Here is a 26,922-nt window from a genome sequence, read left to right as displayed (position 1 = left end):
AAACCAGTGTGACCGGACTTCCCCTTTTACCCGGACATGTCCTCTTTTTTAGACTTAAAAAAATGTCCGGGCGGAATTTCACCAACATCCGGGATGTTGTTTTTCTAGAGCTTACATAGAACTTTGAGAAGCGTTTCGTTCACAAACTAGCCCCGCCCTCCCCTACTCCGATTGGTTCGCTTGAGTGAGAGCAGCTTTGCCCAAACGTAAATGTAAGTTCTCGGATGAATTAAAAAAAAAAAGAATCCCCCCCCAGACGTGTCCTCTTTTTCATCATCTCAGATCTGGTCACCTACTTAAAATTCTGTCCCTTAATAATGTTTACTACACACTGTAAAAGTTTATATTTTAACACTCAGTAATGTTTACTCCACACTGTGTACATTTCATGGTCTTGTGTTTCCTTGTGTAAAACTAAGCTTACCTGCAAATAATATAAATGTTTTCATCATTATCCTGTGCACATGATAAATTATCTTTCTTAGAATTACATTTGTGTGCATATGTGACTTTATACTGAATGTAAAATTATTGGAAATCCCTGTTCAAGTGTAGAGTGCAAAGTTAGCTAGATTTTTGTGAGAGAGAAAGACACACAAGGCGTGTCCCCTTTCAGGTGTTCATTCCTCTTAAGTGTGTGGGAGAAGGAGTGAGAACCTCTTTCAATGGACTTAGCAGTACCTGAATTTTTCTTTCATTTACAGAGAGGATTCACAGCTCTCAGGGCCCAGTGAACCTCATGCTGCATCACTTCAGCAGTCAGTCTTTTTCTGTGCCTGTTACAACAGTCAGCCTCAAGTGAAGTGCCTACCTCACAGTCACCAGCCCCACAAGTTTCCCCTGGGCAAAAGCAACTTCCCCACAGCCACCAGCAACACAGCTACCACCTCCTTGAGGAGGTCAGGTAACAGGCAGAGAAAGACGTGGTGGCTGCTGGGAACAGTAACATTCTCCGCCAGCAGAGGCCCTTCCTACATGCTACAGTGCCCCCACCTACACAGCCAGCTATTCTGTCCTGGAAGACTGAAAATAACCTAGACACAGTATGTATTCAGTTACTCTGCAGCACTATGTACGTACATTGTTTTACAGTGATGTACATTCCTTTACCTAAAATTCTTCATTGTAAAAGCAAAAAACCTAAATAGCTAATTACACAGTTATTAGAGACACTTAATACAAAGTGGGACCAGATCTTAATCAAAGTAATGATGCAGCATTTCTTTTGATCTGTTCATCATGAAATGTTCATACAGTTTGAAGCTGATGTGTTTAAAATGTAGTAAATTAAAAAACAACAAAAATGGAGATACATGTTTCTGACTGGACGGCAACAATGTACATGTGTTACATATTTCTACAATAAAAAATGTACAGAAACAGTTCCAATGTAATTACACTAGTGAAAACAATGGAATACATTATTCACTCTCATATTACAGTAATGTATTTTTTATTAGGTTTTAAAATTAAACATGCACCACGTTTGAAGTTGGAGCTGGAACAGCAGCTAGGAGAGAAATGTGTTTTATCTTTGAAGTTTAAACAATATTTCCCATTTAAGTGGTTGCTAAGTCAAAAAACCAGGAGGGGTTTTGGAGGGGATCAAATGATTGGTGGGGACAATTCAATAATCGCTGGATATATGTCGGGACACGTCACTTCCCTCCATGCTAATTCTACAGCCTTGGTTTAAAACATGATTTTTAAGCCCTCAATCATCCAAGCATCATCCTAGGAGCATTGAGCTATATTTAAAGCACTAACAGGTGAGAGGGTGTGTGCGCCAATATGAGGCAAATGCAGCTTTGCGTGTCCTGTTGCTGCACACGGTTGTGCACGTCTGATAACTTGCCTCATAACAACGAATGGTAACACCTTATATTACAGCCAGCTAATTACTGGGTAAGTACAGAGAAAGGGCCTGTTAAGTAAACCATAAGATTAAAAAAAATACTGAATAAGGGTATGATACTAGAAATGTAGTTATTACTGAGCAACTTACAAACATTTTACAAATAAGGCATGCCATAGGTACAGAGAAAGTACCTGTTAAGTAATCCGTACGATAAAATAAGTACCGAGTAAATAAAGAGTGTGATACTAGAACTATCGGGTTGTAACTGAGTATTATACAAACATTTTACAAATAAGGCACGTAACTATGTTCCAAATCCATTGTACTTCTAAGCATAATTATAGATTATAAAATTGAGTTAAATGTATGACAGTTGATGTATGTCTGACTATTACTGTCATTTTTTATAAATAAGGAATGCAACTATTTTCAATTCACTACTCACTTTTAGTGGCTTGCTACAGTACGTATGATGTATATCTAACACCACTAATGTGAAATAGGTAATAGTTTTGCCACAATTCTAAGGTGTAAGCCTGTACTATTCCTTACAAAACAAAAGTTCTAATAAGATGTGACCAGGGCATGTTTTTATCCTGATAAGCCAATGTCCACTCTTCCTATTCTAATAATATCTATGAGACTTGGGTGTCTATAATGTCAACAATTACTCATTTGCACTATCCGACCCATCCCACAGAATGAAGCAGCAAATTAACCAGAGGAAGAATATTTTTGTATTTATGTTTGAGTTTGTATGGGTTTTTTGTGTGTGTTTTTCTGGTGGGTTAATTAAAGAAAAGCAGCAGCTTTGGTACATTTTGTGTTCGTGTGTTCTGGTGGGCTGGATGCTGAGTTATTGTTGACAAATTATTCTGTTGAAAGTAAATGGCAGGCTATCATGTTTAGATTTTGCTGGTTGAAAATACCCCAATATTTAGGGGTTACTTACAGGAAAGTACAGTGTACAAAGATACACTTTAGATTAAAGCCCGCACTTCCTATATTGCAGGGTACTTAAGGGTAACTTATAGGAAAGTACCTGGTACTAAACACTTAAGGTTAAGTCTGGATAGTGCACATTTACTTTATTGTCTGGGTTTTTAATTCTTTCATTCATTTTCTGTAACCGCTTATCCAATTCAGGGTCGTGGTGGGTCCAGAGCCTACCTGGAATCACTGGGCGCAAGGCAGGAATACACCCTGGAGGGGGCACCAGTCCTTCACAGCAACACACACATTCACTCACACACTCACACCTACGGACACTTTTGCGTCGCCAATCCACCTACCAACGCGTTTTGGACTGTGGGAGGAAACCCACGCGGACACGGGGAGAACACACCAACTCCTCACAGACATTCACCCGGAGCGGGAATCGAACCCACAACCTCCAGGCCCCTGGAGCTGTGTGACTGCGACACCTACCTGCTGCGCCACCGTGCCGCCCCTGGGTTTTTCAAAGGTTGCTAAATATATAAAAGGGATGATGTGTGCCAAGGACGTCTTGTGTGAAGACAATGACCCAAAGGTAAGTCTGCTGAGCTGAGGAAGAAGAAAAGTGTGGAAGACAACACAGATGCATATTCCATGCCATACCATGTAAGCAGAAGAGAACCACCCATTCATCATTAGTCAGCTTAGTATATACAATACATATAGGCAAAACAGTGTAAAATACCTTAGAATGTGATGATTATTATTGTGGTAAATCACATTTTGCTGAAACTAATGAATATAAAGCACATTGAACATTTGTTAGTGCCTGTAAGTAGCTGACCAGTTCCTTTATAAGTGCACTGTTAATAATTTTAAGAGCTCTATAATTACATTCAGAACTACAGTGTATTCAGAATACAGTTGTAGCTGCATTACCCATTTATAAAAAAGGACAGTAATTGCCACTTCCATAAATTTTCATACATTTAATTCAATTTTGTAATCTGTAATTATGCTTAAAAGTACAATGGATTTGGAAAGTAGATGTGCCTTATTTGTAAAATGTTTGTAAGATGTTATCAAGGGGTTGGATTACTTTAGCCCACTTATTAAATAGCTTAAGTGTTCTTAAAGCTGTCCAGCTTATACCACAGGTGCTACTACCCAGCAAACACGCAACATTGTCACAATGTTCTCTACTTGCTACAAGGTGATACTGATAACATTGTCTGAACAAGGTTGTCACAGCATTGTTGCAAGGTCATTATTAAGTTACGTTGCTGTATGGTAAAATAAGGACCTATAGACCAGAAGTTGACTTTGGTTTAAAAAGGGGAATTTTTATGTTTCATATTTTTATATATTTGTTAGGACCAGATATCCTTTCAAGAGCTTCTCACATTTTGTTGTATTACCAGGACACTTTATTGGTCCTCAGAACCTTTTTAAAAATTGATACTTGTGTGAAAAAAATGAGTGCAAACAAGTCTATTTTCGTTTACTGAATTTAGGGTTAGTTAGTGTTATTTAGCTACAGTAATGATCATTTCTATGGAGGTCCTCAAGTATAGCTATACCAACATAAGTGTGTTTGTGGGGCAAATAAAATTTAGATGTGTACAGAATTGCTGGGTGCCCTTGCGCCTGGTTAAACCATGCTGGTCAGGGAGCTGGCTGTGCAAGCTGCTCAACGTTGTAGTTAGAATTTTTTTTTTTTTTTTTTTTTTTTTTTTTTTTTAAATCAGATCGATAGCCATCGATCGATACATGGACCTCCTACGAAAATAACTTGTTTCAAAACATTTTACTCTGAATACAATTAATTCAATGTATTTAATGAATACTTTGGTTATATAATGTGAGTAATAATCATGGTTAAACCCTAAGTTACCATACTACGTTAGTGTTAGCTAGCCAGTAAAGTATAAGTAAAGCTAGCCAGAATTGAAATGTTCTCAATATCCCTTTTCAATTAATAATAATAAACAATTACTTACAGACAACGACAAAGTAATGCAAGTTAGAGCTTGAAGTTAGATTGTTAATCGATTTTATAAATGTTTACTGTATTTTTGTTCTGCCATTGTATCTACATTATCTAATGCTACCATTAGCGACCAGTTTAAACTATTTGTTCCTCTTTAAATATTTTCTGGTGAAACAAGACCAAAAAATTAACTGCTTCACCATTAAATATAGAACAGAGTATGATGGTTGCTGATATGAAGACATATGTTAGACAATTTTGTTTTTGAATTGAACATAACCTTATCTTAATGTTGTTCCATATTTTAGTCATGCTAAGGAAGATGTAAACAAACAGCCTTTTAATTGAATCTGTATTGTGTTGGGGGTTTTGAGTCAAATTAACATGGTTTGCATTCCTGCAAATGCTTTACTTTTTGTTCTTCGGTATAGTAATTACAGTATCTGTTAGCATGGACATTAGCTACTGTGTTAACTACTGACATGGTTTATTCAGTATTTTGCTTGTTTATCATTACTAGGAGACAACAATAACAATAATAGTACATTTATATAGCACTTTTCAAGATACTCCAAATGGCTTTACATACATAAAAAAAAAAAGAAATCAGGTAAATCCAAAAAGCATATGATCATGAAAGCCTATAAGATACAATTTCCAGTAAGAAAAATAAACAAAATAACACTAAATCAAAACACTAAAACAGCCAAAACTGAAACGCAAGCTGTGAAAATGAAGAGCATTAACTCATGTATTAAAAGCAGACCTGAAGAGGTGAGTTTTGAGTGATTTAAAAAACAGCCAGGTCAGTGCAGTCACAGATGTGTTTCGGAAGAGAGTTCCAAAGGGAGTGAGCAGCTACAGAAAAGGCTCTGTCCCCCCAGGTCCGGTGCTTAGTCCTAGGAGGTATGCATCAGAGGAGCAAAGGTTTCACGGAGGATTGTGATGATGTAGCAGATCAGTGAGACAGGATGGGGCCTGGTTGTGGAGTAGTCAGAGACTATTTTAGCTCAATAGGACAAATCTCCAGATTTTATGGAACCGCTGGGGGATTTACATAAAAACAATGCTAGAAATTCACTTCTGAATGATGTGTAACTAACAGATGTTAAAACTAACTAAATCCTATACCATGACATATCTGAGAAGATTGAAATTACATCAGTGTTTTCCCCACACAGATCACACATTTGTACAACAGGTGTGGCTTTGCAGAAGCCTCTGACTCACTGTTATAAAGCATGCTATAAAACATTTGATAATAGCAAAGAAAATGATCCTTCTTTACTGGAAAAGGGAGGAAGCTCACTCACTAAATTGAGGGCTGCTGTCAGAAATGCTGTCTTGTGAAAAACTTTGCTTTATTTTCAAAGGTTAACACATTTTCGACTGTTGCATTGATGCTGGGGTTATATTGTCTTTTTAATACATCTATTTATTTATTGTATTTATTTATAGAGACAACTACAAACAGCTATAAGAGCATAGAGTACAAAATATCTTAGGTAGCATAAATAACAAAACATTGTCAGGTAAAGACATAATATAAATATAGGTCTCCATTTGCAAATTAGAACAAAGAAAAGAAAGAGAAAGAAAGAAAGAAAGGGGGAAAAAAAGAGGGTGTTGGGGAGAGTAGGTATCAATCCACAGATAAAGTAGTCAGTGATGCTATATATATATGCTAGGAAACAGCACCATGTGTCATAGAAGTTGATGATACAGCCATTGGTGGTTGCCAAGATTTTTTCCATTTTTAGTGCTTGTAACACGTCCCTAAGCCAAACTGAAATTAGAGAAGGATTAGGAGATTTCCACAGGTGAAGGATACAGCATCTGGCTATTAGTGAAGTGAAGACCAGTACCCCAGACTGCATGGCTGACAAATATGGGAGATTTACGGAATATAGCAAGGGAAACATCTGGAGCAATGTTTACACCAGTGATCTTAGTGAGGCAATCAAAATAGCTGGTCCAAAAAGAAGTCAATGAGGGGCAAAAATAAAACATGTGACTAAGTTCACAATGAGAATCACCACCATCTATTACAACAATCATCGACTGATAATGGATACAATTTGGATAATTGTGACTTCTATCGATGTGCTCTGTAGAACCTTGAATTGTAAAAACTGAAGTCTGACACAGGGTGCACCTGTAGGAATGGTTTTAATCGCCCCACTCCACAAGTCATCTGTAATATTAATCCCCAACTCTTGCTCCCATGCACGTCTAGTTTTAAATGACGAAACCTCAGTAAACGTCATGAGCTGTGAATATATTAAAGAAATAAGACAATTTTGAGAAGGGTTCAAATCAAACAAAAGTTCCCAAGGCTGAGATACAGATCGTGTGTTATATGAAGGAAATAACATGGATAAGCAGTGCCTGAGCTGTAAATAACAAAAAAAATAATAATAATTAGATGAAGGCAACTGAAAGTCAGCCTGCAATTGAGCAAAGCTATGAAGACAGCCCTCCTTTTAAAAAAATGCCAATATCGAAAAACTGAGTCTGTACAGGGAGGAGGATAATATTAATAATAATAAAGGATTGTCCAAAACAGGTAGCAATATAGAGGGAGATAAAAACTTAGTGTTGCCTAAATTGATACCAGATACAGAATGTGGATATGGGTTATTTACTTTACCTGCCAGAGACAGTGGTAAAGATGTAAAAATGAGAGCCGGATTAGAAGAGTTTATCACAGATTAATGTTCTAATTTACACAATAATAGATCAGGGTTCTTAATCCAAAGAAGAATTCTATGAATATGTACAGACCAATAGTAGAAGCGGAAATTTGGGAGAGCCAGTCAACAATCAGATCTAAATTTATGCAACAAGGACAGTCCAATTCTGGATGCTCTGCCATCCCAAATAAAGTCAGTAATCAGTTTATCTAATTCAGTAAAAAACTTCGTAGGGAACACCACTGGGAGAGTTTGAAATAAAAACAGAAATTTGGGAAAAACATTCATTTTCACAGTGTTAACTCTGGCAATCATAAAAATGGGAGGGATTTCCACCTTAGAAGATCTTTAATTCAGATATTAGAGGATCAAAATTAGTGCGGATAATGGCTTCTAAAGAATCAGTAACAAAAACACCCAAGTACTTGAACCGATCATCTGAGAAATGAAAAGGAATATGTTCTAACCATAGGTTTGGCCAGTGGGTTTACAGGAAGCAAATACTCTTTTGAAGGTTCACTTTATACTCAGAGAAGGACCCAAAACTTGATAATGTATTCACTACACAAGGAAGGGAGTTAGATGGGTAAGCTACAACTAAGAGTAGATCATCAGCATAAAGTGAAACCTTCATTGTGGCGCTCATTCGTTGAATACCTTGAAACTGAGGCAAAGTTTTCAATGCTGCAGAGAGGAATGGACAGCCCTGTCTAGTTGGGGATTGCATATTATTAGTACAGAAGAGTCGTTACATCAGATTTCAAGTTAGCGAAGTCACAAAGTAAATCCGTCTTTAGCGTAAAAGATCCGACTTAGTGTTGAATCATAACATGATGAATTTTAGCCACCACCGCACGAACAATTTCAGACTTTAAAGCTGTAATGTCCGGGGTCACAGCAGGATCATGGGGCGCACTCGAAGGGCTCGATAAGCCACTCGAATTGGGCAGCATGAATACAGTGTAAAATGGAACCCAAGAAGTGTAAATAAGGTAAAATACACAAAAAAAATAGGTGATTGATACTCCGGCCCATGAAATATTACGATTTAATGAAGGCTTTGCGGAGCCCTGAAAAACCACCGCTACTCCATACACAGGCAAACCGGAAGTCCATCTATTTGTTTATTTAAATTAATTTTATATTTTTTCTATCTAGTTTATGAAGCTAAATCAATGACATAAGTATTTGAATATTTCAATTATTTTTGTCTGAATTTTTAACTTGTTGATTTCTGGCCTAGATTCATATTTTTGCCATCTGAATTTTTTTGACTTTTTAGAATTTAGGGATCTGTATTTTAACCTGATTTTATTTAAACCTAGGTAGAGAAACAATTAAAACAAGAAATATGAAAACAACTACAACAACAATAGTAGGATAGAACAAAAACCTAAAACTGAGACAAACAAGGGACTGACCAAACAGGACTAAACTAGGACAAGACTAAATGTTAACAAACAAACACTGAAATGAACAAAACTGTCACATAAAACTAAAATCTAAGAAGAGGGTCAAACAGGGGAACTAAAACAGAAGAACGGTTACCTAAGACTAAACACACAGAGCTAGAACTAATGTACAGGGCTGAGGATAAACAAACAGAACTTATACACAGATCTGGGGACTGGGACAGGAGCATGAAGAACAGAATGTACACTGTTCTAGGACTTCTAGGAATTGGAACACATGGAACAAACAGAAGAACAAGAGCACATATATGAAATGTTTACCAAAGACAACACTGAATCAGGGGGCTTATATCCTTAGGAACATGGAGCACAGACAAGGAACACCTGCCAAGGATAATGAGGCCAGGGGATAAGGTGGGACTAAGGTGGGGCTAAGGGGGAGACCAGGACAAAACAAAACAGAGCCATGTGCTCCTTAAAAAACACAGCTGACAACAAACTCCTCACAGACAGTCACCTGGAGCAGGACTTGAACCCACAACCTCCAGGTCCCTGGAGCTGTGTGACACTACCTGCTGTGCCACCCACAAATATGATTAAAATATTCAAAATTCAGATACAAATACTCAGTCAGTTCTATGTGTGTGTCTCAGTATCTGTCTGTGTATGTGTGTGTGTGTGTGTCTCAAGGTTTGTCAAAATGAATATATTAGACTTTGCAGGGATGGTTATAACAGCACACTTTTACCATTTATTATATTTATTATAATATTTTGTCGGGCGGCACGGTGGTGCAGCAGTTAGTGTCGCAGTCACACAGCTCCAGGGACCTGGAGGTTGTGGGTTCAATTCCCGCTCCGGGTGACTGTCTGTGAGGAGTTGGTGTGTTCTCCCCGTGTCCGCGTGGGTTTCCTCCGGGTGCTCCGGTTTCCTCCCACAGTCCAAAAACACATGTTGGTAGGTGGATTGGCGACTCGAAAGTGTCCGTAGGTGTGAGTGTGTGAATGAATGTGTGTGTGTCTGTGTTGCCCTGTGAAAGACTGGCGTCCCCTCCGGGGTGTGTTCCCGCCTTGCGCCCAATGATTCCAGGTAGGCTCTGGACCCCTCGCGACCCTAAATTGGATAAGCGGTTACAGATAATGGATGGATGGATGGATAATATTTTGTGCTCTCCCAAACATCTGCCTCTTTAAGTAAGACCTAAATACATAATCAATCTTTGAATAAAGGCATACTGAAATTGTATCCTATTTTAATATTATATATATACATTTTGTATCCTACTTTCTGCAACAGCCAAAAAAAAAAAGCCTGGTTCAGGGGCAGAACGCGCTAGCATATAAGCTTTCCCGAGATTGAAGGGGATGTTTGGGGAAGTTTGTGTAGTGTTTTGGAGGTGGTCCTTGCTGTTCTGGCATCTCTTTGGAGATGTAGCGTGAGATGGAGGAGTAGCGGATGACAGAGACAGCACAGAGCGCAGAAGTCACTCTGGAGTTGCACCCTGGTTTCTCACCCTAATGTTCAGGACCCCCAAACCGCAGATATGATGTGGAGCTGTTTGTACTCGAGTCCATCATCAGTGGACACAGGACACGAGTGCGGTATTTCTGGGCTGCAGACAGGTGAGGGTTGGGCTTTTGTTACAGAGACAGCAGAGAGCACAGAACTCGCTCTGGAACTTCACCCTGGATTCTAACCCAATGTTCAGGACCCCCACAAAGCAGATATGATTTGTGTGGTGGATAATTCTCAGAACTGTTTTAACAATGACAATGTGGAGATATGGCAATGTGTATTGTGCTCTTATGAGTGGATCAGACAGAGCAGTGCTGCTGGAGTTTTTAAAACCTGTGTCCACTCACTGCCCACAGTGTTACACACATTTACATTAATAATTGTTTCCATGAGGTAGAATAGTTCCATAGTCACATATTCCTTTTTGCTCTTTTCAAAGAACTCTGGATCTTTTGTTCACTCTTGTGCAATTTTGGAACCGTTTTAGAACTTTGGTTCTCTCCAGCGAGCATGTCTGTGTTCACACTAGATTTATTGAGAAAAAAGGCAGCATTATTCAGAGCTGCTATCAAATCAGGAAACAAGCAGAGATAAACGCATCAAGGCAATATAATGTCATGTTGCCTTTATATTGTCATGTCTCTTCCGAGAGTATCTCTTTCACTGAAAGTCTTTCTTTAATGCACTTATTACTTCCTGCATATTGCACTCAATGTAAGGTAATTTGTATAAATGGTGCTGTAGTTTGAATGTTAGATCCTCTTTTGTAAGTCGATTTGGATAAAAGCGTCTTCCAAATGCATAAATGTAAAAATGGCAATTAACTGTTTTTTTTCTGATTTACTTTTGTTTACCAGTCCGTAAGCAGATAACGGTCCACTGCGCCATAACTCTTTAATAAGGAAAAGAAAATTAACCGATTCCCCGTTGGGTGAAAAACTACAGGCACAGCGCTGTCTTGTAATTGCTGGCATTGTTGCTAGGTTACATGTATTTTGCAGAGTGATACCGAAAGAGCTTCGGTCAGAGTGCCATTATTATGTAATATTGGCACTCCTCGAACATCTCTCAGCCAATCACATTGTAGGGTTCGGAAGTAGTAAATAAAGCACTATGATTGGTAACAATAGGCCCTGGCTATGGAGCTATAGCCCCAGGACTTTTTACATTAGCATACTCCAAAGCTCTCCATCAGCCCGAGAAGAGAATGCGCTTCTCATTGGTCATCACTTATTTAGCCAATCAGCAGCATTTTATGGCTGTATGCCAAATATCATACTCATAACTCATAAATAAAAAAAAAGTGTTTCCCCCGGTCCAACTCTTTGGAAATAGGGTTTGAACATCTGACCGCACTACGCCCATGCTTTTATTATTTTTAGATGTACAGATACCAGCAGCAAAACAGTTATTAAAAATACTGGTCCTAAGACTTTACTACTTTCATTCTTTTTGGAATAAACCATTATGTAACTTTCTTTATTGTCCTCAGTCACTGGTCCTCTGAAATGTATGGTGTTGGTTTCACATGCTACGTTGTTGAAATGCAGTTCTCAGCTGTTGGGGTCTTTACAAGAAAACACACCTCAGTGATTTATATTTGGCTTCTCAGAAAAACGTTTGGGGTGTATTTGACTTCTCAAATGACCGCTTGTTGTGAAGGGCAGGCTGAACAAATGGGTCTGAGCCTCAAACTACTGAAGATTACCCTCCGATTCTTGGACTAAATTAAACTTTGGTTATAAGAAGATTTCTGTGCGCACAAAAACAAAAAGCATCAACTCTACTTTTCAAGTCTCCACTACTTTTTTCAAAACACAACTTGTCAAAAAAAATACAACACAGGTACAAAATAACATTTTATTAAATCTGTAAAGGAATCCAGCAAAATATAGGCCTTGCCTCTATTTTTGTTCAATTACAGTTAAAAGTTTCCCTAAGCAGTTGATCTTCTAGTTATATTCAAATAAAATAATCTTTACAGTTAAAACGTTGCTTAAAAAAAGACCCTGATTTTCAGCTGCTGTTCCACCTGCAGAGTGCAGAGTGTTGCAATACAAATATGGTAACGTGGCGGAATAGGAAAGGCTTAATGACAATACACTTTTCCATTAAGCTTTCTATTCTCTGTTCCAAAGGAGTTCACATTAGCAGGCACAGCCAGAACAATGAAGAGGTATGCAGATGAATGCTCACTGCCCTTTAAAGCAGCAGGGGGGGTGGGGCAGTTAGTCAGAATCTGAGAGAATGATCACCTCTTCTGGGTCACACTGTGTCGCCACATTTACCTGTGGATTGAATTACAGATAAAAGAAAAATACAAATTAATGCTTTATCTTATGTAAATGCCATTGTTCCTCTGCTTATACTGAAAAAAAAAAAACAATATGTCAAGTCACAGATCATGTCCTGCATACGTTAGCGTTGTATTAAATCACATCATAGCTTTACAAATTTTAGTGTTCAAAATATTTCAACAGCAAATACTGACTTTTCATGATTTTAATCAAAAATCACTTTTTTATACAATTCTGAGGACACTTCCACACCATTTTCTAGCTCTCTGGTCAATTGTGCGTGCCAAAAGTGGCTCATTCCCACATGGGACATCTTGTAGCATCGCTAAGAGAAACGGTATCTGGAACCTCGGACGGCGGAGAGACCTCCAAACGTTGAAAAACAAATCAAAATGCCATACACCTGGGGAGTGAATAAGTTCAAATCTGCAAACTGGAGTAGTTCAAAATTCTCACAAAGTGGTAAAGGGAATCACTTATTTCTGTTACTGTTTGCAAAAGGTGTGATGTGAAATATTAAGTGTTCCACTATTTTTAGTTTTTTTTTTCCTTCCATTTTTTGCTGTTGTTTGTGGAATGATGTCACATGAATGATGTTTTTCTCAGTTTTTTTGTGTTGCAAACAAACAAACAAACAAAATGTACGAATACAACAGCATTTGTAATTGCCACAATTTTCTGGGTGCATTTTATGAAAGAAGTGGAGGGATGGCAATATTTTGACTATGATCTTACACACTTACCTTGTTTCTTTTAGGTGGAGGTGTGCAGCGAGAGCTGCTGACCACGTCACGAGTGGGTGTATCAGCCTGAGTGGAGTCTGCTCGTACAGGACTACAGGTTACATCCATGTCCAGTGGAACATCAGCATCACTAAACCGAATGAGATAAAATACAGAGCACGCTAAAAAAGGCTGACATGGTAATGGACCGTTATGAGACATGACAGTGTCAGACGTTCTTAATGTTCCTCGTTCTCTTGCACTCACAACCCACTGTTTAGAAATGAAAGTACACTCAAAAAACTTAATTTTCTAAGCATTCAACTTTACCTCACACTGTTGCTTCTGATGTTGCCATTTTGCACAGTTGTGTGTTTTGTCTTTGATTCACGTTTTCTCTTCTTGCCGATACATGTGTTGCTGATAATCTCAGGGCTAGATGGCACAGGACTACAACTGGCTGATACTGTAATCAAGGTGTGCAATGAATTTTCATTGGTTGACACAATCTCGTTGCAACCTTCGCTTTCAGACTCAGCTGGTCGGTGATTGTAGGGGGAACATTTGCTGTCAGTTGCCAGAGATTTTGCCAAACTTGACTCTCTGGGGCTCCCAGAAGATGATGGACTTTCAGTGGCATTTTTGCGGTCAAGTAATTTTTCTGTGGTAATATCTCCGCATGCCTCGTTGACTGGTTGTATTGACTCATCACCACTCTCCACCTCATCTTCATCCTGGCCAAACAGTCTGACAGATGATGAAGACCCGTCATTGCAGGGCTGTTCATCTTCACAGTTGAGCTGCTCCTCGTTGTCGTCTTCATCATCATCATCTGGAAAGACACATGTAAAACTATTACATGTCTTAAATAGTCTTAAATACACAGAGCCAAAAAGAAGAAGAGGGATAAATAAATACATACGCATGTTTATTTCTTAAAACGTTCTCACCTGGCCCCACTTGTGCCTCGCTGGCTTGGATCTCCTCTTCAATATCAGGTTCTGAAGAATCCTCATCTTCCTCCTCTTCTGGCTCCTCCTCTTCATTTTCCTCTTGATTTTCCTCTTGATTTTCCTCTTGATCATCATCATTTTTTTCATTCTCCTGTGCATTCATTGCACCCAGCTGGCCGTGTGATGGAGGCAGAAAAACAGCACATTTTGAAATGGTTTTAATAAAGTACAATTTGGAAATGCTGCTGGAAATCAAATAAATATTTTTAGTTTTAACCATATATCGTTTAATTCAACTAAGCAACTTACTGCCTGCTGCTGTTTTGTTATAGAGTTGAACATGGGCCTGAAATATCAGCCTTAATCCAAGACATGTATATAATGTATATGAATAAATAAATGTATATCATAAATAAACAATAAACAAACAAAAAATAAAATATATAAAAAAATAAGCTTAGCAAAGAGGGTTTAGAACTGGAAGGTTACTGGTTTAATTCCTGTGACCGGCCGGAAACTGGGGGCTGTGGGAGTGAAGGAACAGCACTGTCCTCTTCCCTCAATCCACGACTGAGGTGCCCTTGAGAAAGGCACCAAAGCCACAACTGCTCCCTGGGCACCGGGGTGACTGCCCGCCGCTTTACTGTGTGATATGTGAAAACTGCACCTGGAGCAGGTGCTCCCAGTACTTGTATTAGTAGAAGAAGGAGGCGCGGTGCTGTTAAACCGTGTTAAAGGACTCTAAAGATGCGAAAATCTGCCACATTGATGTACTTAAGCCTGCTCTCTATTTTTATGCCTCTAGAGTTAGTCCTTCTGGGCTTAGGAGTATTTCGCTGGGTTGGTCTCGGTTTGTATTCTCGTCCAATTTGCCCCTTTTGTAACAGGCCAGATTGCTCATGTCTGTCTCTAGCCTTTGCTTACATTCAGTAAGAAGCTGAAACTTTATTTATATGGATTTCGCAAAATACTTGTAGATCGCGTTCCCTCTCTGGGAAAAAAGAGAAGCAGGGAACCGCTGCTCAGCACCTTCCCTTACTGCTGACTACTACTGTTTAGTCATAGCCCATGTTGTATTTTTATTTCATTTTTAAACACAAACTGATTTTATTAAAGCTTCATTATGAAAGTAGTTTACACATGAATACGTTTCATTTTCAGATTTTTAATTATTAATTAATTCTTTAACTAGGTAGTCATTTTTTGAGGTCATCTTCTGGTGTAACACCTTTCTGAGGTCATTTGAAGTTTCTTTACGTAAGTGTGGTTGATGGAAACAAATAATTCCATGTTGTTTTCCCTGTCGATATTTCTTCATTGTGATGGAAGCACAGCTACTGTATGCAGTGATTTTTCAATAGATTTTTCAAAAAATTAAAAACAATTTACTTTCATTACAATAGTAGCCAAAAAATGTAAGCCAAATTAATATAAATAATAAGATGTATGCTAGACACGTACATGGAACATGTGTCTCTAATAACTCAGATCTCGCAATGTTGTATTTTATTTTGTCTTTTTGAACAAGCAACCTTTCTAACTAACGATTTGGAATAACTATTTTATACGAAAATGATCTGCTTTTGCTACCATTTCTTTTCTAATTCTGGACAGAAAATAGCAGAAATAGCATCATATTTTATCATCAAATTTGCAAACCTTTGTACACCTTACATTGTCACCCCTTCTGTTTTTACCCTCACCTCTTTCTTCTGTCTCTCTTTAGCCTGACGTTTTTGCCTCTCCTCTTCTTGTGTGTCATCCTGTTGGTAAGCGTACTTGCTGATGACTTCCTCAAGGTTGGTGAGAGCTACTTCTCTGTTGGAGCGCAACTTTTGTGCCAAAGAATGGTCACAGAGTGCAGGGTCTAATGCTGGAGACATAAAAAAAGACATTTCACCACTGCCTGAAAGGGGAGAAACGGATGCTGCCTTCGACATTCTACAAGACCGGCAGCAATTAACTACAGCAATAAATGTGTGCGTCACAACTCCTAAAATGTACAAGAGAGGTTTAAAAGTGCAGTTGTTTTCATTACATTCTCTTCTCCAGAAGGAGAGGTGAACATTGTTAACCTTTCATTATAGAACTGTGTAAAAGTAAAAGAGATACTGAAAGCCCTACAGATGAAATGGGGCATAAGAAATCAACAATTTTAACAGAACAAGGTAAAATTATGTTCCTTAGCTAAAGGTACTGAACCGTGAGCAAAATGTACCACCACAGTTTTTCTGACAGTGTAGGAACTAATTAGTAACATACAACTTGGCGTATACTAAGAACCAAGGTAAATTACCAGGCTTGTAGAAGTCCGTTAGGTGACAGCCAAAGTTGTAGACCATGTCAAGGTGCCGTCTTTCTTGCAGCCGGTTCCCTGTCTCACGAAAAGCATCTTGAGCAATCTGCATCTGTTGCTTACGACTCAGCAAAAGATTACAGCGCTCATTGGTATGCTTCACTACTTGTAAGATATCAGTGTAGTCCGGAGGATTCTGCAAGGCCTCTGGTTTGTTTATAAATCGCTCAATCTGAGTAAAGTATGGATAGAAAAGACACACAGAAAAGAAACACAAAGACAGACAAATTCCTCAAACTAAGCCTTGTTCGTTGCATGCTGTGCACATTTTTGTGTTTTAACTCTCTACATGTGTGATTCAGAATATCCTTGTTAATAAGTCTTATCATTTGCTAAGGAAATATCTGCAGGAAAACATAACCACACAGGCACAAATGGATCTTAGGGACCAGAATCAGGAAACACAAATTTAGATTTATTTTCATTGGTCTAGAGCCATGAAACATATTTTTGTTACACTACTGTAAATAAGCAGTACCTTCTTGTTGATCTCTGGGTAACGTGTGCCACTGTAGGTGATCCTCTGCTCCATTACTCTGCCAGTCAGTGTTGTGCAGCCCTTTAACTCACAAAGTTTATCATAGATCTTCATCATCTGCAAAACAAGATCAAAGTGGAAACTGGTGCAGTTTATAAACAGTTAATAGCTACAAACCCTGCTTCAAGATATTTTTTTTTTGTGAAAGGCTATAAAACAGGACGCTGTCATTTGTGAATTAACATTGACTGACAAATGCATAAAGACCAGGTTTTCACGGACCAACTAAACAGTATTTTATAAATATAAACTAATTTTGACATTTTGATACCTGCATCACACATAAGTAGAGACAGAGATAGAGGCATACACACATCACTTGTACTACAATTCCCTTTATCTCTAAATTATTTTGTGAACTGAGGATACATGTCATCCCATTTCCACTGTCCCAGTTTCATTTGTATGTGGACTTTTTGCCTATTCTTGATTGATACAACACTTAAGTTCCCCAACCTCTTGTGATTGCAGTTTACTGATTCTTTTCTTAAATGATGTACCTTATCAGATGGATCTGGACTGCAGGCAGGCCAGTCATCCCACACACACTCTTTCTACAAACCCACACTGTTGAAGCATGTGCAAAATGAGGCCTATTTCATGAGTTATTTACAAGTTTCTGACCACTTATAAGATGTGTTCAAAGTGCTGCCCATTGTGTTGGATTGTTAATGCAACCCTCTCCTCCACCTCTTCACACACTGATAACAACACCGCAGGAGAAATGCTAGCACAGGCTTCCAGTATCCGTAGTTTCAGGTGCTGCACGTCTCGAATCTTCACAGCAGAGACAACTGCCTTCAGATGACCCCAAAGATAAAGGTCTAAGGGGGTCAGATCGGGAGCCATTCAACTGACCCACAATGACCAATCCACTTTCCTGGAAACTGTTCATCTAGGAATGCTCGGATCTGAGACCCATAATGTGGTGGTGCACCATCTTCCTGGAAAAACTCAGGGAACGTGCCAGCTTCAGTGAATAAAGAGGGAAACACATCATCATGTAGCAATTTCGCATATCCAGTGGCCATAAAGTTTCCACTGATGAAGAATGGCCCCACAATCTTTAAGGTGTATCCATATAAATGGCCCACCCTGTATATGTAATACCTGGTCGGGGCTCATTTTGCATGAATTACTGCATCACTGCGGCATAGCATGGAGGTGATCAGCCTGTGGTTCTACTGAGGTGTTATGGAAGCCCAGGTTGCTGGTGTCATCCTCCTCTTGAAAATACCCCATAGATTCTCTATGAGATTTAGGGCAGGTGAGTTTGTTGGTGAAACAAGCACAGTGATACTGTGGTTATTAAATCAAGTATTGGTATTTTTGACACTGTGGACAGGTGCCAAGTCCTGCTGGAAAATGAAATCTGCATCTCCATGAAGTTTTTCAGCAGAGGGAAGCATGAAGTGCTCTAAAATGTCCTGGACTTGATATAACACAGTGGACTAACACCAGCAGATGACACGGCTCCCCAAACCATCACTGATTGTGGAAAACTTCACACTAGACTCAGGCAGCTTGGGTTTTGCGCCTCTCCACTCTTCCTCCAGACTCTGGGATGATTTCCAAATTGCAAAATTTACTTTAATTTGAAAACAAGACTTTGGACACTGAGCAACAGTCCAGTCCTTTTTCTCCTGGGCCCAGGTAAAACACTTCTGCCGTTGTCTGTGTGTCAAGAATGGCGACAGTTGTAGGCCATGTCCTGGATACGTCTGTATGTGGTGGCTCTTGAAGCACTGACTCCAAAAGCAGTTGACTCTTTGTGAATATCCTCCAAATTTTTAAATGGCCTTTTCTTGACAATCTTTTCAAGGCTGAGGTTATCCCAGATGCTTGTGCACCTTCTTCTACCAGACTTTTCCTTCCACTCAACTTTCCATTAATATGCTTGGATACAGCAGGAGGCTGTAAATGACTGCCATCTGGACATCTGTCATGTCAGCAGTCTTCCCCATGGTTGTGTAGCCTTCTAAGGGACAATTTTAAAGGCTTAGGAAACCTTTGCAGATTTTTTTGTTGATTATTCTAATTTTCTGAGATAATGACTTTTGAGTTTTCATTGGCTAGAAGCCATAATAATCAACATTAAAAGAAATAAAGGCTTGAACTAGATAATTTTGTTGGTATTGAATCTCTGAGTTTCACTTTTTTAACACAATTACAGAAAAAATGTTTTACTTTTTGATGATATTCTAAATTATTGAAATGCATCTGTATAATTCAAGTGGTAGATGATTCTCAATACTGCAGTGACACTGACAGTGGTGGTGTGTTAGTGTATTGTGCTGGTACAAGTGGATCAAACACAGTAGTGCTGCTTTAGTTTTTAAACACCGTGTCCACTCACTATTCACTCTAATAGACACCTATTTTGTTTGTCCAACTTGTAGATCTACAGTGAGTTTGTGTTCATCATCCTCTACTCCTACATCAGTAAACACAGGATGCTGTTGGCTTGATATTTTTGGTTGATGGACTATTCTCTGTACAGCAGTGACATTAAGGGCTTTCAAAACTACAGTAAACCTGCTGTGTCTGATTCATTCGTACCAGCACTACACACTGACAACAACATCACCACGTCAGTGTGTCATTGAAGTGTCAAGAATGATCCACCACTCAAATCATACCTGCTCTGTGGTGGTCTTGTTGGGTCCTAATCACTGAAGAGCAGGAAGAAATTGAGATAAAAGTATGCAGTGTTCCTGAAAAATGGACGCTGAGCATAGATACAGATACAAGTTAGGCATTCCTAATCCAGTCATTAGAAATGTTACAAGTCAGAATTACATTCTAGACAAGTCTAGAGTTTACCTCAGCCACATCAGAAACATCAGTTAAATGTTAAAAGTTTTTTTTGCATTTTGCATTACAAATGCAGTGAGCTCTGCCTGCATCACATTCTGAAAAATGTAACTGCACCTGAGACCACTTTGGGCTCACCATGGCTCTGGCTGTGTGTTACACTGGAGCTGAAACAGCAAATATATTTAATATGAATCGTTACACTGAAGTACCAATGAATATAAATCGTTATCCTTAAATTACCCATTACATTCATATTCTATAAAATTCACGCATTTATTTTGTCCCTATCCCAACTTTGAGTTGCAAGCATCAAACTCAAAATTTACATTTACAAAACACAATCAAGTTGGTCTGAAAATCATTGGAAATTATTATAAATGTTTAATTATTTTTAAAAGTTTGAGTAAAAACTACTTAATATATTTAACAAAAGAAGTCCAAATGTTCAGGAATCATGGTACCAAGGAATCACAAATACAAATTTTAAGTTATTATTCAGGAATAGTGAGAAATCCAACCTTGCGTTTGAGCTTATGCTCTTGGATGTAACTGGAGTCCTCCTTCTCTAGCTCTTCCAAACTCAAATCTTTCTCTTGTAGTCGTCTGATCTCATCATTATAAACCTTCAGCAGGTTCTCCAGATATGCTATCTGTGAAAACAAGTGTGTGTGTGTGTGTGTGAGAGAGAGAGATGGGGGTGAGCAAGTAAGAGAGAGAACTAAATAAGGTTATGATAATGAAATATGACAATGCTTATTTTACTGTGACTCAATGATGGGTTTAGTTGTTTAAATTAAAATGTAAGGCTTTAATTAATTCTAACAAATGACAAAAATTATCAGGGTGGGAGCATTCCAATGGAGTCACAATGCACAAATAATTTTAGGAAGAGAAACATTTTTTAGTCTTGTAGTGAGATATAACACATTTGTCTAAGTATACCTGTCTCCTCGAAGCTCTTTTTGTTTTCTTGTCCTCTCCTGTCTTTTCTGGCTGACATAATTCTGAGCTGTCTTTTCCATCCGTGTTTACTTTTTCTCCCATGTCTTTGCTCTCCTGTTTGGGATTGGGAGGCTGGATGAAGGCCCTCCTTTTGTCTGAATGCTGTTTGAGAAGTGTGCAGAGTTCATTGATGTAAACAAAGATTTTGGCAGTGTTGGCTTGAGCTCGTGTGAGGCAACGGCCGAGGGCATTTCGGAATTCCACAGATATCAAGAAGTCAGGAGAGGCCTTTGAGTATTTTGTCTGCAGAAAAGTGACAACTTCTGGATGGTCCTGGATGTGCAATGTGCAGTGTGTCACAAACTAAATTGGGATTAAACATATAAAACACCATTGAGTGATGTTGATGCTACAGATTTGAATTTCTGCAATAAACAACAATCAATAACCAACCGTAATATGTGTGATTCAAACGAAATGATCATATTAACTTTTTTTTTTTTTGCACATGGAGTGCACTTCACCAAACTAGCATATGAAACACAAATACACTACAGAATACATCTCTCTCTCACAGAACTGTATTTTCTATTTTAAATTTTTATCCCTGTCTACCTTTAATCATCAGGCAGAGCTGTCAAGTAGAGGAGTACAGCCAATGGCAGACACTTTACTCGCGAGTGATTTCCTCCTCTTTAGCCACCATGTATTTCCAACAGAATCAAAATAAAAACGTAAATACCTAAAAAAAAAAAAAAAAAACTATACAGAAAAATGCTCGAAATTTACATAGAAAAGTGATATGAAGAATTATATACACAGCCCAAGGAGGAGGGGTAGGTGTTATCTACCGAAATACCTTAGACATTAATTAGAACACTTGCACATTTACTTCTATGGAAATTCTTACAAACTTCTAATTTCTCTGATAAAAATGGTACAGGCCTTCAGGTGCCTTTTCAGAATTTTTGCAAGAATTTAGTAACTTTACTGCAAGCTTAGCAATGAAAAAAAAAAGTTAATATCTTTTTGAGGATGTAGATGATCCACTAAAGACTCAGTCGGCTCAAAAAGCTTGCCACATGGTACAATATGTTCTGGTTTAGAACCAAAATTTAGTTGCTACCTAGGGCTGGACAATAACGCAATATAAATAAATAATCACAATAGAAAATATTTCAGTATGATTTTTAAACACGTTTCTGACATATCGATACATTATTTACAACATCTGTACTGGCTTTACGTTCATCAAAGGGCGCTGCCTTAAGTTCACTGTATTCAAGCCAAGCAGAACTCGGTGCGTGATGTAGTACACCACAGGCACACAGTCGGCACTCAGCAGTAGTAGCATAGGCTCGACTCCTCCAACTCAGCGCCTTCTAGTTGCAAAATGAGCAGCCCTGATCGTAATATAAATGTGACTGAAGTGATAAGGCAGAGGAACTAGTTGATAGGAATGGAGAGACTAATTCAGTGGTATGGCTATCGAAGATCCGATAAACTTCAGGTTTTACTGTGCTGTAAAATATGCCACAGAGTGGTGCCGACTAGCAGCTGGAACACATCAAATCTGTTCCAACACCTGAAGCAATTCCACTCGACAGAATATTTGGAGTGTCTGGAGATGAGGCACCATAAATGTTCCCATTCAGCAAACACAGACAGCTACATTCATGCCATACGACAAACAGTCCAAGCGTCATAAAGCATCACCAAAGCAGTAACAACCTTCTTTGCTAAGAACATGATTTCATTAGTATGGAGGAAAACATGGGCTTCAGGAAAATTATGGCAGCTATTGGCCCCAGATACCTTCGGCCAGGGAGTTTGTATTTTTGCACTGCTATACCCAAGCTTTACAGTGAAGTTAGGGAACATGTGGAAGTATTTTGTGATCACGGCTGACCTGTGGTCAAGCCAAACCTCTAAATCATAGATGACCCTGACAACCCGCTTTATTGACCAAGAGAGGAAGCTTCACAGTGTAGGCCTCCAGACGGTTTACTTTTTTGAGGATCACTTAGGAGAAACAATTGCAGTTGAACTTGTAGATGCGCTCGCCTACTGGGACCCTACATTTAACCCATCTATGGCAGTGAACACACACACACGGGACAATGGGAACATACACACCTGGATTGGTTGGCAACCAAGGTTTGGGAGGCTTGCTTGAGGACAATTCAGCCATTTGTTTAAGGAGGAGAATGCATTACTCATTGTTCCCAACCACCATTTTCCTGCCAGTCTAATTAAAGCAGCAACCTTTCAGACTTAAACCCCTTCATTATTGTTTAGGCCACTCAAGCTCCTAAAAGTCTGGACACCCCTTGTTAAGGTTCATTCATTCATCTTCTGTAACTACTCCATCTTTTTCAGGTCCCCAGTAGATCCAGACCATAGCCAGAATCACTGGGCACAAAACAGGAACCCAGCCTTGACTGTGCACCAGACTGTCGCAGGGTATCACACACTCCCCCATTCACACACACACAAACACCCCTGGACAATTTCAAATACCCAGTCAACATACCATCATGTGGTTTTGAACTGTGGGAGGAAATTGGAATACTCTGGAAACCCACAGAGACACCAGGAGAATACACAAACTCCTCACTATTACACAAGACAAGAATCCTAGGACCCCAAACCCAGTGGGACACTTAAGATTACTAACAAAGGCCTACATGTACAGAACACTACACAAAAGCTATGTTCACAGCAGATAATAGTGGCCCAACTATATGTGACAAAAAAGAAGCAAGAATTGCACTGAATCTGTCCGTCACAGTTTGTAGCTGTAGCACCAAGCCTGACATTCACAAGCTGTAATCAGACCAGAAAACACCATGTGTGTCAGCCTACTCACCCTGCTCACCTCCAGAACCAGGCAGGTAGAGAAAACCATCGCTGACCAGTCACACAGCACAACTCAGGTTGGCACATCTACACTATTGCTACACTACTGTAAAACATCTATTACTGTGAGCCACTGTGTAACCAAATATATCTGTTCAATAAAGCCTCATTCTGAATATTATCTTCCACCTGCTCAAGCCAAGAGTTATGCCTAATGGGATGTTCATTTATTCTCCCTTACACATATAAGTGAATGCTCACACACACACACACACACACACACACACACACACACTCACCTCCTCAAAGAGTTTCTCATTCTCTAATTTCATAACGTGGCTTGACTTCTTGGCAGTGCCGAAAGGCGACTGGGCGATGTGGGTGGTCTTCGTTTCTTTGACTTGAGATGAGCGGGACACAGATTTGTTCTGAAGTAATACAGTCGAAGAGGATGGTTCCTGGGTTTCTTCATCATCAAGGATTACAATGCTGTCCATCATCTCTGTGACACTTGCTGTTGGTAAAGTCTGGTAAATCTGCAGGGCAGCCTTGGCAAAAACGACATCAAAAAATTATTCAACAAACACAGCTCTGGAAAAATGTCTGCAATATCTGGGTCTCACGTGACCTGTTCTTTACATCCAAAACGGGCCCAGTTTCTTCAACACGTGTAAGAGTTAAAACCGCCTTAACTGTGAGAATGAGTGTTTTATCAGTTAAGTGCTGGGATTATTTCAGGAACCCTAGCTCTGGGCGTTGTACTGACCCTAAACACCCAGTCACGTTACTGTAATTAAATGACATGAATATGGGCCGGAATATTTATATAGAAACAAAATGAAAAGATATGTACTCCAGAGAATAACAGTAAACACATATCAAATCAAAACAGTGTCTTTGTTTATATCCTAGCTCCATGTTTTGTTTTCAGTTGTTCTTAGTGAGGCACACAGCTGTGAAAAACAACACGTGGAAGTCAACGTCGTGGGTGCGATCCCTGACTCTTTTCGCCTGGAAAAAAATGTAAAAACCTGAAAAACATTAAGTCGGAGATTGTGTGCCTAAATTCAAACAAATCACTAGGAGTGGGCTAACTGTAATTACACCACAGAATACAAAGCTCTGAAAAGTTGACTTTAGTATAAAGTTCATCAGAAGAATTCAGAACTTAACTGGCATCGATTGTCAAAATGTTCACAGCTGGTTTAGACAAAATCAGGAATTCTGACCCTTAATCTCCGAGAGCTTCCTTGTTTGTAGACAGCTTGGTTACTTCGTTGTTAGCTATAATTAGCTCACTGGCTAACTGGTTTGTAACATTCATACTGCACCTGATGACCAGTCATTAAACTACACCAAATACAGCTGTTCTCTGGCGAATCACGGAGTAATGAAATCTAGAGTTACTAAACACACGCACATTTTCAGCGGAAATTAAAGTAGCAGTGAAACGATGTCTCAGTACAAAACCAGAGAAAACAAAAACAACTTACGCGCTTTACTCTGGAAACCAAATTCAGAAAGTAATAACTGCCGAAGTTGCCAGGTCTTTGTTACAAACCCCGTCCTTAAACTAATGAAAACCCGCAGAGTAAATAAAGGTTAACAATATAAACTACTCAATGCAAAAACGCACAAGAAACATGCTTTCTTTTGTTCTTTATTATATTGTTTGAAACGTCCCATTCGCTAATTTGGAGAACTGACGTCTAGAAAATGCAGATTCTATACAACGGAACATTTCGCAAGAAAACCACACGATCATGGCAACCCGCTCCACTCTTAAACATCACTATATGAGATTGGGCTCATTGCAGTAATCTCTAAGATGATTGGTCATGCCGTTTTCTTCTCTTTGTTGCACTAGCATTTGCAAGGCTGGATGCTCATTGTCGCCATCTGTAGAGAAAACAGTAACATTCAAAAAATAAATGTATTACCGTAGAACCAACCTCACACTAACATAATTAAAATAAAATGTAGCCAGTGGAGAAAAGATTTTAGGCAAACCGCGAAATATAAATTAACCAAATGAGGTACGTTATTTAAGTCGTCATATTTATTTATATAGCACATTTAAAAGACAGTGAATATCAGCCAAAGTGTTGCACAATAAAAATCAATAAACAAACAAACCAGATAAAATTATAAAACATACATATAAAAGAAATCAAACAAGTAAAAAATCTAACAATAAAACATTGTGGAATAAAATAGTGATGGCAAGACTACATAAACCAAGGCAGAACAAATGGCAAAAATAATTTAAAAAGACCCAAACGCCTGAGAAAATAAATAGGTTTTCATATTGGACTTAAAAGTCACTATTGTAGGGGATTGCTTTATGAAGAGTGGACTGTTACAGAGTCTTGGAGCGGCTACAGCAAAGGCCCGATCTCCTTTGAACCTCAGTTGAGAACGAGGGGTGTCTAAAAGCAATTGGTTAGAGGAACTTGGGGCAAGTGATGTGGATCGAAGACAACGAAAATCTGAAATATATTTCGGAGCCAGGCCACGGAGAGCTTTAAAGACAAACAGTGACACTTTAAATTCAACTCTTTCACTGGTAGCCAGTGCAACGCTACCAACACAGGGTTTATACTCTCCCTTTTCTTAGTACCGGTCAAAAGCCTTGGAGCTGCATTTTGGACCAGTTGCAATCGTAACAGGCTCGAATGAGAGATCCCCAGGTACAGAGAATTAATCTCAGAGAGTCAACATGGGAGGAGATAAAAGCATGAATAACTATTTCCAGGTCTTTAAAAGACAGTATTCTCTTAAGATTAGCTATGACAGATTTGAAAGAAACTACCTTTAACAACAGTGCTTATTTGCTTTTCAAATGTATCAGTGTCAAAGATGAGACCAAGTTTTTTTACTTGGCTGTGTACATTAGACGACAGACGCCCCAGTTCACTGGACATGGTTGGACTCCAGTGGGAATTTCTGAAAATGATCACACCTGTCTTGTCTTGGTTCAGTTTGAGAAAGTTCTTAGACATCCAGCACTCCACGTCCCTCAAACAATCCAACA

General features: G+C 38.9%; 1 protein-coding gene across 4 annotated transcripts; it reads right to left on the bottom strand.

Moving 5' to 3' along the window:
- Positions 1 to 12,304: 12,304 nt before the first annotated feature.
- daxx (death-domain associated protein) lies at positions 12,305 to 25,670 on the bottom strand. 4 transcript variants are annotated; one of them, XM_066674414.1, is made up of 11 exons: positions 25,382 to 25,670; positions 24,188 to 24,436; positions 21,030 to 21,392; positions 20,606 to 20,737; positions 17,211 to 17,327; positions 16,673 to 16,904; positions 16,080 to 16,249; positions 14,374 to 14,548; positions 13,754 to 14,255; positions 13,445 to 13,574; positions 12,305 to 12,692 (listed from the first exon to the last, which is right to left on the bottom strand). In XM_066674414.1, the coding sequence occupies exons 2-11, from the start codon at positions 24,386 to 24,388 to the stop codon at positions 12,633 to 12,635; spliced, it is 2,082 nt and encodes a 693-aa protein (XP_066530511.1). In that variant the 5' UTR covers positions 24,389 to 24,436; positions 25,382 to 25,670; the 3' UTR covers positions 12,305 to 12,632. The 4 variants fall into 4 exon arrangements, with proteins under 4 accessions (XP_066530511.1, XP_066530513.1, XP_066530512.1 ...); XM_066674416.1 differs by having other exon boundaries at positions 24,188 to 24,424; XM_066674415.1 differs by lacking the exon at positions 25,382 to 25,670 and adding an exon at positions 25,118 to 25,322.
- Between the last annotated feature and the right edge of the window lie 1,252 nt (positions 25,671 to 26,922).

The sequence above is a fragment of the Hoplias malabaricus genome, chromosome 6 (assembly GCF_029633855.1).
Source record: "Hoplias malabaricus isolate fHopMal1 chromosome 6, fHopMal1.hap1, whole genome shotgun sequence".
Classification (NCBI taxonomy): Eukaryota; Metazoa; Chordata; class Actinopteri; order Characiformes; family Erythrinidae; genus Hoplias; species Hoplias malabaricus.
Note: the sequence above shows the minus strand (reverse complement) of the source record. Positions and strands in the feature narration are given on the sequence as shown.

Coding starts and splice junctions, on each gene's coding strand:
- daxx (XM_066674413.1), bottom strand. Junction 20,738..21,029: donor AAAGAGCTTCGAGGAGACAG/GTATACTTAGAC, acceptor TTGTTTTCACAG/ATAGCATATCTGGAGAACCT. Junction 17,328..20,605: donor AGCATAAGCTCAAACGCAAG/GTTGGATTTCTC, acceptor CTTGTTTTGCAG/ATGATGAAGATCTATGATAA.